The sequence below is a fragment of the Neophocaena asiaeorientalis genome, unplaced genomic scaffold (assembly GCF_003031525.2).
Source record: "Neophocaena asiaeorientalis asiaeorientalis breed wild unplaced genomic scaffold, Neophocaena_asiaeorientalis_V1.1 scaffold364, whole genome shotgun sequence".
Lineage (NCBI taxonomy): Eukaryota > Metazoa > Chordata > Mammalia > Artiodactyla > Phocoenidae > Neophocaena > Neophocaena asiaeorientalis.
Genome location: NW_020172457.1, coordinates 5,130,129 through 5,143,934, shown reverse-complemented (window position 1 = coordinate 5,143,934; position 13,806 = coordinate 5,130,129). Strand labels below are relative to the sequence as shown.

Genomic DNA, 13,806 nt, shown 5'->3' with positions numbered 1-13,806 from the left:
GGTGGATGAGGCTATCTAAGAGGTTTGATGGGAGGGACTGGGCAGAAATTTTAATTAAGGTAAATGGCTTTTTAAAATCTAAATGGGACAACATACATTAAAAGGCAATTGTTTCAAGATGAATGTTTGTAATAAATAAGATACGATATATCATTTGATAAATGATTAACTGCTAGTTACAGTATAGCACAGCACTTTATCTTCCTAGGTTTCTATAACCTTTATAACAATATCATAGTCTGTCTTTTATTACAGTTGGCCTGTTCGTCCTTAAGTACATGTGTTCATGGTTATCTATTCTACTAGATTTTAGAGTATCTGAGAGTAGGACCTAGAATGATAAACACTACTCGAAAACACTTAAATGTAATATCTTACCACTTATAAAACACTTCTGTATTTAAGCAAGCAAACTGCAACCAAACTGGATTGCTCACGGTCACTAAAACATGTCTGTCATTGTCCTGCTTCTTTGCTTTTGTTGATGATGTTTGCCTCTCTGCCTAATCCAATACTGGTATAGAATCCTTTACCCAGGGCTTCCCTGGTGGCGCAGTGGTTGAGAGTCTGCCTGCCAATGCAGGGGACACGGGTTCGTGCCCTGGTCTGGGAAGATCCCACATGAGAGGCCCCAAAAGTGAGAGGCCTGCGTACTCCTTTCCTGAGAAAAAAAAAAAAAAAAAAAAAAAAAAAAATCAAGAATCCTTTACCCATAATGCTAAAATTTTGAGAACTCAGCAAAGTATTGCCATCAGAATTCACTTAACAGCAAAAAATGACCCAAACTAATGTAAAACTAAGTTTTAATTTATTCCATGTAGTGAGGATAGTCATATGTATAAAGCAGAAATATTAACATGTCTAATGTGTCTAACTGCTCTAGGCCCAAAGGGGTTAGTATTAATATAAGAGATGGCACCATATTACCTCTCTAAAATTCTCAAAATACTGATTTCTGAGATACATCTGGTCCCAAGATTATAGATGATGGAATGTGGACCAATATCAACTCTTCAAAATAGAATTCATATTGTTCTATAAAGCCTCCTTTCATGGCTGCTCTAAATTTCTCTCCTCCAGTTGTTAATACAATTAATTTAGTCGACCACATATTACACTAGACCATTATTCTACAACATTAAACTTTCATTTAAAATTTTTAGGGACTTCCCTGGTGGCACAATGGTTGGGACTTCACACTCCCAATGCAGGGAGTCTAGGTTCGATCCCTGGTCAGGGAACTAGATCCCACATGCATGCCACAACTAAGAGTTCACATGCCACAACTAGGAAGCCAGTGAGCTGCAACTAAGGAGCTGGTAAGCCACAACTAAGAAGCCTGCCTGGCGCAACTGAGACCCAGCACAGCCACATAAATATTTAAAAACATAAATAAAATAAAACTTTTATAGTTATTTAATTCATTCTGTGTTTCTGCACTCTATCCTCTAGATTTATGCTGTCCAATATGGTAGTCAATAACCATATGTGACTACTAAGCCTTTGAAATGTGGTTATTCCAAACAGAGGTATGCTGTAAATACAAAATATACACCAGATATCAAAGACTTAGTATGAAAAACAGAAGGTAAAATATATCTCTAATAATTTAATACTGATCACGTTGATAAATTTTATAAATGTTAGGGTAAATAAAATATATGTTTAAAATTAATCTCATCATAAAGAATTTAATGTGGTTACAATAAAATTTAAAATTGCGTATGTGACTCACATAGTATTTCTATTGGATAGTGTCGCTATAGACCAACACTGTCCAAGAGAACTTCCTGCAATGATAGAAATATTCTATATCTGCAGTGTCTAATATGATAGTCACTAACTACATGTGGCTATTGAGCACATGAATAATAGTATAAATGGCCACATCTAAAGCTGCAAATACAAGTGAGGTGCTACAGAAGTGAAGCCCATAAATCATATCTACTAACCTTGGACAGAAAGCCAAATGCTTCGTATTTAATGTTTCTCAATTGAACACTGATACAAGTCAATAGTTAGCAAAGGAACACCTACCTTGTTCAAGGTCCTCACAGCTGCATATCTCAAAGCTGGCTTAGGAGAACTACAGAAAAGCTGAAGAACTAGGAAAGAAAAAAGGTCACTGTGAACATAGCTCATTTCAACATATAGCACGTTTCTGAAAATACAGTACATGAAGAATCACATTCAAAATACGCATAAGGAAATTAGATGACAGCATCAAAAATTCACATGGGGCTTCCCTGGTGGCGCAGTGGTTGAGAGTCCACCTGCCGATGCAGGGGACGCGGGTTCATGCCCCGGTCTGGGAGGATCCCACATGCCGCGGAGTGGCTGGGCCTGTGAGCCTTGGCCGCTGAGCGTGCATGTCCGGAGCCTGTGCTCCGCAATGGGAGAGGCCACAACAGTGAGAGGCCCGCGTACCGCAAAAAAAAAAAAGAAAAGAAAAGAAAAAAAAATTCACATGAAAAATACATCATCAAAAATAGAAAAAGTACTTTTTGTTGAGCTATAAAAACTTTAAATATAGGAAACAAAGTTTATTTTTTTTCCTAAAAAAGTTAATATACCCATTAATATCTGAATTTAAAGAGTAGGAATATTTATGGTTGTAAGAATAAATGGGTTTTTTAAACATGGAAAACTGAAGGCATTAAAGTTACTTGTTTTCTAAGTAAAAACTTAAATTTTTTAATATGGGGAAATGATAACTTCAGAAAAAGAAATACAGTCACCCCTCCATATCTGCAGGGGAATGGACCCCGGACCTTCCAGGATGCCTAGCAGATACCAAAATCTGGGGATGCTAAAGACCCTTATATAAAATGGTGTAGCACAATCAGCCCTTGGTATGTATTTGCAGGTTCCACATCTGAGGATTCAACGAACTGTGAATCGATTGGGTTGAATTGGTGGGATGTGGAACCCAAGGATATGGAGGTACAATTTTAACTAAAAAACAGCTAAAATAAACCATTATGTATCAAAATGTAAAAACTATATATACAGAGCTAAGGTTCAAAAATACCTATTCTGTAGACCTATGGAACTTAAAACAAAAACATAAGAAAATAAACAAAAGCCAGTTATCAAATATACAACTAACCTGAAACAGCAGGTGCCAACTCCCTTGCAGTACAGTTAGGAAGATGGATGATAGCTGAAGCAGCTTCATAAATAACCATTTCATGTTTATTTCGCAAGCAGCTCTCAATGAAATCGAAGACTGGACTTTCATGGCTGACAATAAATATACACAGGCCATAATTAGATATCATAAAGAACAGAGACAATGTGCATAGTGGCTAAATGCACAGACAGGGGGACTTCCCTGGTGGCACAGTGGTTAAGACTCCATGCTCCCAATGCAGGGGGCCTGGGTTCAATCCCTGGTCAGGGAATTAGATCCCACATGCATGCTGCAACTGAGAGTTCATATGCTACAACTAAGGAGCCTGTGTGCTGCAACTAAGGAGCCAGTGAGCCGCAACTAACAAGCCCACAAGCTGCAACTAACAAGCCCACGAGCCGCATATAAGACCTGGTGCGACCAAATAAATAAAATTTTTTTTTTAAAAAAAGCAAAGACAGAATGAGAAGCACTTTTGGAATTATGAATGAAGGACCTCTGAAAATACACTCCTCCATAAAAGCAATGAGAATACTGGTGTAAATTTTCAAAATCAACTTTTTCAGCACACTAGAAGTTAGCTAAAGGATTGCAACAATCCTAGGAACATTTATTCAAGAGGAACAGCTGAATCTTCATAAGAACAGTAAGCTTTCTGGTATTTTAACTTGCTCTATTTCATACCCTCTTCCCAGCTTCATGGTAGCCTTGGAAACCTGGGCCTCAGAACCACACTAGTTATGAAAGCCAGCAGCCTAGTAGCCACTGAAGGAGGCAGATGAATTTGGAGCACCATCAAAAGCCCTGTTCCCAGAGCACTGTCACTACTTGACCTGAATGATGCTCCTTAAAAAAAGCCCCATTCATGAAGCTAATTTTTTGGCCACACTACACAGCATGTGGGATCTCAGTTCCCCAACCAGGGGTCAAGCCCATGCACTCTGCAGTGGAAGCGTGGAGTCCAAACCACTGGACCACCAGGGAATTCCCCGAAGCTAATTTTTATTTCATCTAACTCTGAGGACACTCAGTGAGGAAAGCCCTATCCCCAGGAGGTTTGTCTCCAAAAAACAGCGGCAATTGCTTAACACTGCAGTTGCCACAGGTACTGATTCTAGTTGGCGCAAACAAGAGTCTGGCCAAAAAAACTTAAAAGGAAAATCTAAGAAATGAGATGCCCATAAGGGGCTTTAATTTCTGACATATTCCTGGGGATCTAGAAGGCTGTGCAAATACCCAGGAAAGAGCTTACAGAGCTCTAGCCTCTCACCCATGCTTGACTTTGAGTTTCTGCACAATTAGGAAGGGAAGACTAAGGCACAGTTATGCATACCCCAACACACAAAATGCCCACTGAAAAAAAGATGGGAGACATGTTGGTCAAAAGCATTTAAGAAAATCTGTCAAATCATTATCCGAAGACTCAGCTAACCAAGCAGACTTCAGTAGCCACACATGACAAGGAATAAGGACTGCAGAAATTAGTCCAGGAAAGTCACTAAACAAACAACAACAACAAACAGCAACAAAAACAAACTCTGAGAATGGAAAAAGGGGGAAATAAGATTGTCAGTTACCACAGTATATTAAATATCCAGTTTTTGACAAAAAGCTATGACACACAAAGAAATAGTGAGGTATGGCCCATATACAGTGAAAAAAAGCAGTCAATAGAAATTATTCTTGAGGGAGCCCAGATGTTGGATTTACTAGGCAAAGCCTTTAAGTCAACTAATATAAATATGTTCAAAGACACAAAAGAAACCACATCTAAAGAATTAAAGGGAATTAAAAAGTTAAAGGCATGACAATCATGCCTCACCCAAGAGAGAGTATCAATAAAGAGGAAAAAAGTAGTTGTTTTTTTTTTAAAGGAACCAAATAGAAACTCTGGATTTGGAAAGTGCATAACTAGAATAAAAATTTCAAATCTGCTCAGATAAAAAAACAAGTACCTACAATACGCTGCCTACAAGAGACTCACTTTAGGGCAAAAGTCACACATAGATTGAAAGTGAGGGGATGGAAAAAGATACTTCATGCAAATGGAAACAATAAGAAAGCAGGAGTAGCGATATTCGTATCAGACAAAACAGACTTTAAAACAAAGTCCAAAAAGAAAGACAAAGAAGGACACTATATAATGATAAAGGGATTAATACAAGAAGAGGACATTACACTTGTTAACGTATATATGCACCCAATGTAGGAACACCTAAATATACAAAATAAATACTAACAGACATAAAGGGAGAAATTGACAGGAATACAATAATAGTAGGAGACTTTAACACCCCACTGACATCAATGGACAGATCTTTCAGACAGAAAATCAATAAGGCAAGAGAGATCCTAAATGACACAACAGAACAGATGTACTTAATTGGTATCTACAGGACACTTCATCCAAAAAAAACAAAAACAAAAAACAAACAAAATACACATTCTTTTCAAGTGCTCATGGAACATTCTCTAGGATAGACCACACATGAGGACACAAAACAAGCCTCAATGAATTTAAGAAGAAATTATTTCAAGCATTTTTTCTGACCACAACAGTATCAAACTAGAAATCAACCACAGAAAGAAAAATGGGGAAAAAAATCACACGGAGACTAAACAACATCCTACTAAAAAAACCAATGAGTCAACAATGAAATCAAAGAGGAAATCAGAAAATACCTCGAGACAAACGACAATGAAAACACAACCTTACAAAATCTATGCGATGCAGCAGAAGTAGTTCAAAGAGGGAAATTCAGAGCGATACAGGCCTTTCTTGAGCAACAAGTAAAATCTCAAGCAAATAACCTAACCTACCACCTAAAAGAATTAGAAAAAAGAAAAATAAACAAAAGCCAAAGTCATTAGAAGGAAGGAAATAATAAAGATCAGAGAGGAAATAAATAAAATAGAGATCAAAACAATAGAAAAGCTCGATAAAACCAAGAGCTGGTTTTTTTGAAAGGATAAACAAAATCGACAAACCTCTAGCCAGGCTAACAAGAAGAAAAGAGAGAAGACCCAAATAAACAAAATAAGAAATGAGAAAAAACAACCAATACTGCAGAAATACAAAAAGTCATAAGAAAATACTATGAACAGTTACAAACCAACAAATTGAACAACCGAGAAGAAACAGAAAAGGTTTTAGAAACATAGCCAGAATTGAATCAAGAAGAAACATAATTTGAACAGACCAATCACTAGAAGTGAACTAGAATCTGTAATAAAAAACAAACAAAAAAACTAAAAAAACTCCCCACAAACAAAATCCAGGACCAGATGGCTTAACTGGGGAATTCAACCAAACATACAAAGAGGAACGTATACCTATCCTTCTCAAATTATTCCAAAAGATTTAAGAGGAGGAAACACTCCCAAAGTCAGTTTATGCAGCCACCATCACCCTGATACCAAAAACAAAGACACTACAAATAAAAGAAAATTACTGGCCAATATCTTTGACAAATAGAGATGCAAAAATCCTCAACAAAATTTAAGCAAGCCAACTCCAACAACACATATAAAGGATCATACACCATGATCAAGTTGGATTCTTACCAGGGTCACAAAGATGGTTCAACATATGCAAATCAATCAATGTGATATACCACATCAACAAAAGAAACGACAAAAACCACATGATCATCTCAATAGATGTAGAAAAAGCATGTGATAAAATTCAACACCCATTCACGATGAAAACTCTCACTGAAGTGAGTGTAAGGGGAAAACATCTCAACACAATAAAAACCATTTATGACAAACCCAGAGCCAACACAATACTCAACAGTGAAAAGCCGAAAGCCTTCCCACTAAATTCTGGAACAAGACAAGGGTGCCCACTCTTACCACTGCTATTCAACATATTTTTGGAAGTCCTAGCCTCAGCAACCAGACAAGAAAAAGAAATAAAAGGTATCCAAATTGGAAGGGAAGAGGTAAAATTGTCATTATATGCAGATGACACAATACTCTATACAGAAAACCCTAAAGACTCCACACAAAAACTATTAGAACTAATAAATGAATTCAGCAAGGTAGCAGGGTACAAGATTAATATACAGAAATCTGCTGCATTTCTTTACAGTAACAATGAAATATCAGAAAGTAAAAAAAAAAAGTTTAAAATCGCACTAAACACACACAAAAACACAGGAATAAACCTAACCAAGGAGGTGAAAGACCTATATGCTGATAACTCTAAAACACTGATAAAGGAAACTGAAGATGATTCACAGAAATGAAAAGATATCCCACGCTCTTGGATCGGAAGAATTAATATTATTAAAATGGCCATACTACTGAAAGCAATCTACAGATTTAATGCTATATCTATCAAATTACCCATGACATTTTTCACAGAACTAGAACAAATAATCCTAAAATTTATATGGAATCACAGAAGGCCCCGAATTGGCAAAGCAATTCTGAGGAAAAAGAACAAAGCTGGAGGTATAACTCTCCCAGACTTCAGACAATACTACAAAGCTACACTAATCAAAACACTGTGGTATTGGCACAAAAGCAGACATACAAATCAATGGAACAGAATAGAGAGCCCAGAAACAAACCCATACAATTAATCTTCAGCAAAGGAGGCAAGAATATACAATGGAGAAAACACAGTGCCTTCAGCAAATGGTGTTGGGAAAGCTGGACAGCTATTTGTAAATCAATGAAATTAGAACACTCCTTCACATCATATACAAAAATAAACTCAAAATGCCTTAAAGACACATATAGGATGTGACACCGTAAAACTCCTAGAAGACAGGCAAAACATTCTTTGACATAAATAGTAGCAATATTTTCTTAGACCAGTCTCCCAAGGCAATAGAAAAAAAACCAAAAATAAACGGGACCTAATCAAACTTAAAAGCTTCTGCATAGCAAAGGAAACCATCAATGAAATGAAAATACAACCTATAGAATGTGAGAAAATATTTGCAAACAATGTGACTGACAAGGGGTTAATTTCCAAAATATAAAAACAGCTCATAAAACTCAATATCAAAAAAACAAACAACCCAATCAAAAAATGAGCAGATGACATAGACATTTTTCCAAAGAAGATATACAGATGGCCAACATGCATATGAAAAGATGGTCAAGGGCTTCCCTGGTGGCGCAGTGGTTGAGAGTCCGCCTGCTGATGCAGGGGACGCGGGTTCGTGCCCCAGTCCGGGAGGATCCCACATGCCGCAGAGCTGCTGGCCTAAAAAAAAAAAAAAAAAAAAAAAGATGATCAATATCACTAATTAAATGCAAATCAAAACCACAAGGAGGTATCGCTTTACACCAGTCAGAATGGCTATCATCAAAAAGTCTATAAATAGGGCTTCCCTGGTGGCGCAGTGGTTCAGAGTCCGCCTGCCAATGCAGGGGACACGGGTTCATGCCCAGGTCCGGGAAGACCCCACATGCTGCAGAGCGGCTGGGCCCGTGAGCCATGGCGGCTGAGCCTGCGCATCCGGAGCCTGTGCTCCGCAATGGGAGAAGCCACAACAGTGAGAGGCATGTGTACCGCAAAAAAAAAAAAAAGTCTATAAATAATAAATGCTGGAAAGGGTGTGGAGAAAAGGGAACCCTCCTACACTGTTGGTGGGAATGTAAACTGGTGCAACCAGTAAGTAGGGAAAACAGTATGGAGTTTCCTTAAAAAACTAAAAATAGAGCTACCAAATGATCCAGCAATCCTATTCTTGGGCATATAACCAGAAAAGACAAAAACTCTAATTCGAAAAGATACATGCACCCCAATGTTCATAGCAGCATTATTTACAACAGCCAAGACATGGAAGCGACCTAAGTATCCATCAACAGATGAATGGATAAAGAAGAGGTAATATGCATATATATATAATACACACACACACACACACACAATTACTCAGCCATAAAAAAGAATGAATCACTTTGCTGTACACCTGAAACACAGTAGTGTAAATCAACTGTACTTCAATTTTTAAAAAACTGAGAGAGTTCAGAAACAACTTATAAAAAATTCAAATCTGCAATTCAACAGCTGATTTGCACTGACAGTAGAAAAAGCCAGAAAACTTGAGGATAGGTTAAACTGAGATAATCTAGCTGAGGAAAATAAAGAATGAAGGAAAAAAAAAAAAACAGAGCCTTGGAGACCTATGGAATACGACTAAGTATACCAACATTTTCACGATAGGAGTCCCAGAAGGAAAGGAGAGAGACAAAGGGACAAAAGGAATATCCTGAGAAATAATGACCAAAAACTACCAAAATTTGTTAAAAATATTAATCTACACACTTGAGAAGCTCAACAAATCCCAAGTTGGAAAAATAAAAAAAGATCCACATATAGACACACCATAATCAAAGTGCTGAAAGCATAAGACAAAGAGAAAATCTTGACAGAAGCAAGATAAAAGCTACTCATCACATTGTACAGGGGAGCAACAATACAATTAGTGTCTTTTCACCTGAAACAATGAAATAGAGAATGTCATATTCAAAGTGTTGAAATAAAAAGATAAAAATTCTCTATCCAGCAGAACTATGTTCCAAAAATGAAGGCTAATAAAAGGACATGCCCAGATAAGCAGTGACTGAGACAATGTATTGCTAACATACCCGATTTATAAAAAATACTAAACGAAGTCTGTTAAATGGAAAGACTGACTCCAGTGACATGAATAATCAATGAGAAATAAAGAGCACCAGAAATGGTAAATATGAGTTAATATAAATTATTCTACAAATAATTTTTTTCATTTCTCTTAACTAATTAAAGGACATAAAATTATATAAAAATAATTATAACACTGCATTATTGGATAATGCTCATATATGTAATATACATGACAATAATAGCAAACAGGAGCAGGGAGAGAACAGAACTATACTGGAGCAAAGATTCTATATTTTACTAAAATTAAATTAGTCTTAATCTGAAGTAAATCATGGTAAATTAAAATGCATATTCTAATCCCCAGAGAAACAACTTTTTTTTTTTCTTTTTTTGCAGTATGCGGGCCTCTCACTGCTGCGGTCTCTTCCGTTGTGGAGCACAGGCTCTGGACGTGCAGGCCCAGCGGCCATGGCCCCCGGGCCTAGCCGCTCCGCGGCATGTGGGATCCTCCCGGACCGGGGCACGAACCTGCATCCCCTGCATCGGCAGACAGACCCCCAACCACTGCGCCACCAGGGAAGCCCGAGAAACAACTTTTTAAACAGTAAAAATATTGACAGAGAAATTAAAACGATTCAATGAAAATTTTATTTAACGCAAAAGAAGGCAGTCAAAGAGGAAGAGAGGAACAAAAAGGACACTTCTATAGAAAAAACAGCAAAATGGTGAAGGTAAATACAACCATGTCAATAATTATATTAAATGTGAAAGGTCTAAACACCCCAACCAAAAGATAGAGATTGCCAGACAGGATAAAAAAGCAAGATCAAACTATGTGCCGTCTACAAGAGATACACATTAGATTCAAAGATACAAATGAGATGAAAGTAAAATGATGGGAAAAGATATGCCATGCAAACTAATCATAAGAGATCAGGAGTGGCTATATTAATATCAGACAGAGAATTTAAGACAAAATATTACAAGAAACAAAAAGAGACATAATGAGAAGCTGCTCAATACATCAGGATGATATAACAATGATAAACATATACACACTTAACAACAGAGCCTCAAAATATATGAAGCAAAACTTAACACTAGGGCTTCCCTGGTGGCGCAGTGGTTGGAGTCTGCTCCCAGTGCAGGGGTGCAGGTTTCTGCCCCAGTCCGGGAGGATCCCACGTACCGCGGGGCGGCTGGGCCCATGAGCCATGGCCACTGGGCTGTGCATCCAGAGCCTGTGCTCCGTGACAGGAGGGGCCACAGCAGTGAGAGGCCCGCGTACCGCAAAAAACAAAAACGAAAAAAAAAAAAACTTAACACTAAAGGAGAAATAGATCTTTTAACAATAAGAGCTGGAGATGTCTATACCTACCCAATAGCTGATAGAACAACTAGACAAAATCATCCGGGATATAGAGGACCTTGAACAATTTAATTCCTCAACTCAACCTAGAACATTCAACCCAGTGACTGTAAAATACATTCTTTTCAAGTGCACATGGACAGTTCTCAAAGACAGATTAAATGCCAGTCATAAAGTAAGTCTCAATACATTTAAAAGGATAGAAATCATCAAAGCATATTCCCCAACCACGACTGAAGTAAATTATAAATTAGCAACAGAAAATAAAGGAAATCCCCAATATTTGGAAATTAAACAACTTATTTCTAAGTAACCCATGTATCCAGAATAAATCAAATGGAAAACAAGAAAAAATCTGAAACAGAATGACAACACCACCACAGTAAATCAAAATTTATGAGATGTAGCCAAAACAATGCTTGGAGGGAAATTTACAGCTCTAACCACCTATACGAGAAAAGAAGAAAGGTCTCAAATCAGTAACCTAAGTATCCACAATAAAGAAATTAGAAAAAGAAGAGTAAACCAAGTCCACAGCAAGAAGAAAGTAAATAAAGATCAGAGAAAAGATCGATGGACTAGAATGCAGAAAAATAACAATGAAATAAAATGAACGAAACACAAAGCTAGTTCTTTGAAAAAATTCAACAAAATTGACAAACCTTTAGCTAGACTAAACAAGGAAAAAAAAAAGCGAAGAATACAAATTACCAAAATCAGGAATGAAGTAAAGGACAACACTACTGACCCTAAAGGAATTTAAATGATTATAAGAGAATATTATGAACAACTATATGCCAACAAATTAGATAACTTAGATGAAATGGCAAAATCCCTAGAAATACCAAACTACCAAACTTGACTTACAAAGAAATATAGAATCTAAACAGACCTATGAGTTAGTTACTTAAAACCTTCCCTCAAGAGCTTCCCTGGTGGCGCAGTGGTTGAGAGTCTGCCTGCTGAGGCAGGGAACACGGGTTCGTGCCCCGGTCCAGGAAGATCCCACATGCCACGGAGCAGCTGGGCCCGTGAGCCATGGCCACTGAGCCTGCACGTCCAGAGCCTGTGCTCCACAACTGGAGAGGCCACAGCAGTGAGAGGCCCGAGTACTGCAAAAAAAACCCAAAACCTTCTCTCAAAAAAAGCAAAGGTCACAACAGCTTCATTGGTTAATTCTATCAAATATTTAAAGAAATAATACCAATCCTTCACACACTCTTTTATAACATAAATGAGGGTACACTACCTCCCAGCTAATGATGTGATGCCATTATTACCTGGATAACAAAGCCTGACAAATTCTCAGAAAACAACAGACCAATATCCCTCCTGACATAGACATATGAACTCCTTAACAAAATATCAGCAACCTGAATCCACCAATACATAAAAAGAATTATATATCATGATCAAGTAGCATTTTTCCCAAGAATGCAAACAAAATTGATTTAACATCAGAAAATCATGAGGACCTTCAAAATGGCAGAGGAGTAAGACGCGGAGATCACCTTCCTCCCCACAAATACATCAAAAATACATCTACATGTGTAACAACTCCTACTGAACACTGGCAGAAGACCTCAGACTTCCCAAAAGGGAACAGAAGCCCTCAGGTGACCTAAACGCAGAGGGAGGGCCAAATCCAAAGCTGAACGCCAGGAGCTGTGTGAACAAGGAAGGGGAAATTTCTCCTAGAAGCCTCAGGAGCAATAAACTTGATGTACCCTGCATCTGTGGAAAACCTGAATAGACAACGAATTATCCCAAAATTGAGGTGGTAGACTTTGGGAGCAACTGTAGAATGGGGTTTGCTTTCAGCATCTAATTTGTTTCTGATTTTATGTTTATCTTAGTTTAGTATTTAGAGCTTATCATTGGTAGATTTGTTTACTGACTTGGTTGCTCTCTTCCTTTTATATATATTATATATTTTTTCCTTTTTCTCTCTTTGTGAGTGTGTATGTGTGTATGCTTCTTTGTGTGATTTTGTCTGTATACCTTTGCTTTTACCATTTGTCCTAGGGTTCTGTCTGTCCACTTTTTTTTTTAGCATAGTTTTTACTGCTTGTTATCATTGTGAACACTGGCAGAAGACCTCAGACTTCCCAAAAGGGAACAGAAGCCCTCAGGTGACCTAAACGCAGAGGGAGGGCCAAATCCAAAGCTGAACGCCAGGAGCTGTGTGAACAAGGAAGGGGAAATTTCTCCTAGAAGCCTCAGGAGCAATAAACTTGATGTACCCTGCATCTGTGGAAAACCTGAATAGACAACGAATTATCCCAAAATTGAGGTGGTAGACTTTGGGAGCAACTGTAGAATGGGGTTTGCTTTCAGCATCTAATTTGTTTCTGGTTTTATGTTTATCTTAGTTTAGTATTTAGAGCTTATCATTGGTAGATTTGTTTACTGACTTGGTTGCTCTCTTCCTTTTATATATATTATATATTTTTTCCTTTTTCTCTCTTTGTGAGTGTGTATGTGTGTATGCTTCTTTGTGTGATTTTGTCTGTATACCTTTGCTTTTACCATTTGTCCTAGGGTTCTGTCTGTCCACTTTTTTTTTTAGCATAGTTTTTACTGCTTGTTATCATTGGTGGATTTGTTTATTGGTTTGGTTGCTCTCCTTTTTTTAAATTATTTTTATTTTTAATAATTTTTTATTTTAATAACTTTATTTTATTTTTTCTTTCT

General features: G+C 37.4%; 1 protein-coding gene across 1 annotated transcript in view; it reads right to left on the bottom strand.

The window, feature by feature from the left end:
• Nucleotides 1–2,037: 2,037 nt before the first annotated feature.
• LOC112394970 (coatomer subunit gamma-2) overlaps nucleotides 2,038–13,806 on the bottom strand; it is a gene marked incomplete at its 3' end in the record, with an annotated part of 65,314 nt that continues 53,545 nt past the window's right edge. The window contains exons 10-11 of the mRNA XM_024737979.1: nucleotides 3,110–3,243; nucleotides 2,038–2,105 (exon numbers count right to left, since the gene is read on the bottom strand). Coding sequence (XP_024593747.1) covers nucleotides 2,038–2,105; nucleotides 3,110–3,243 — 202 coding nt within the window. The remainder of the gene's footprint in view (nucleotides 2,106–3,109; nucleotides 3,244–13,806) is intronic.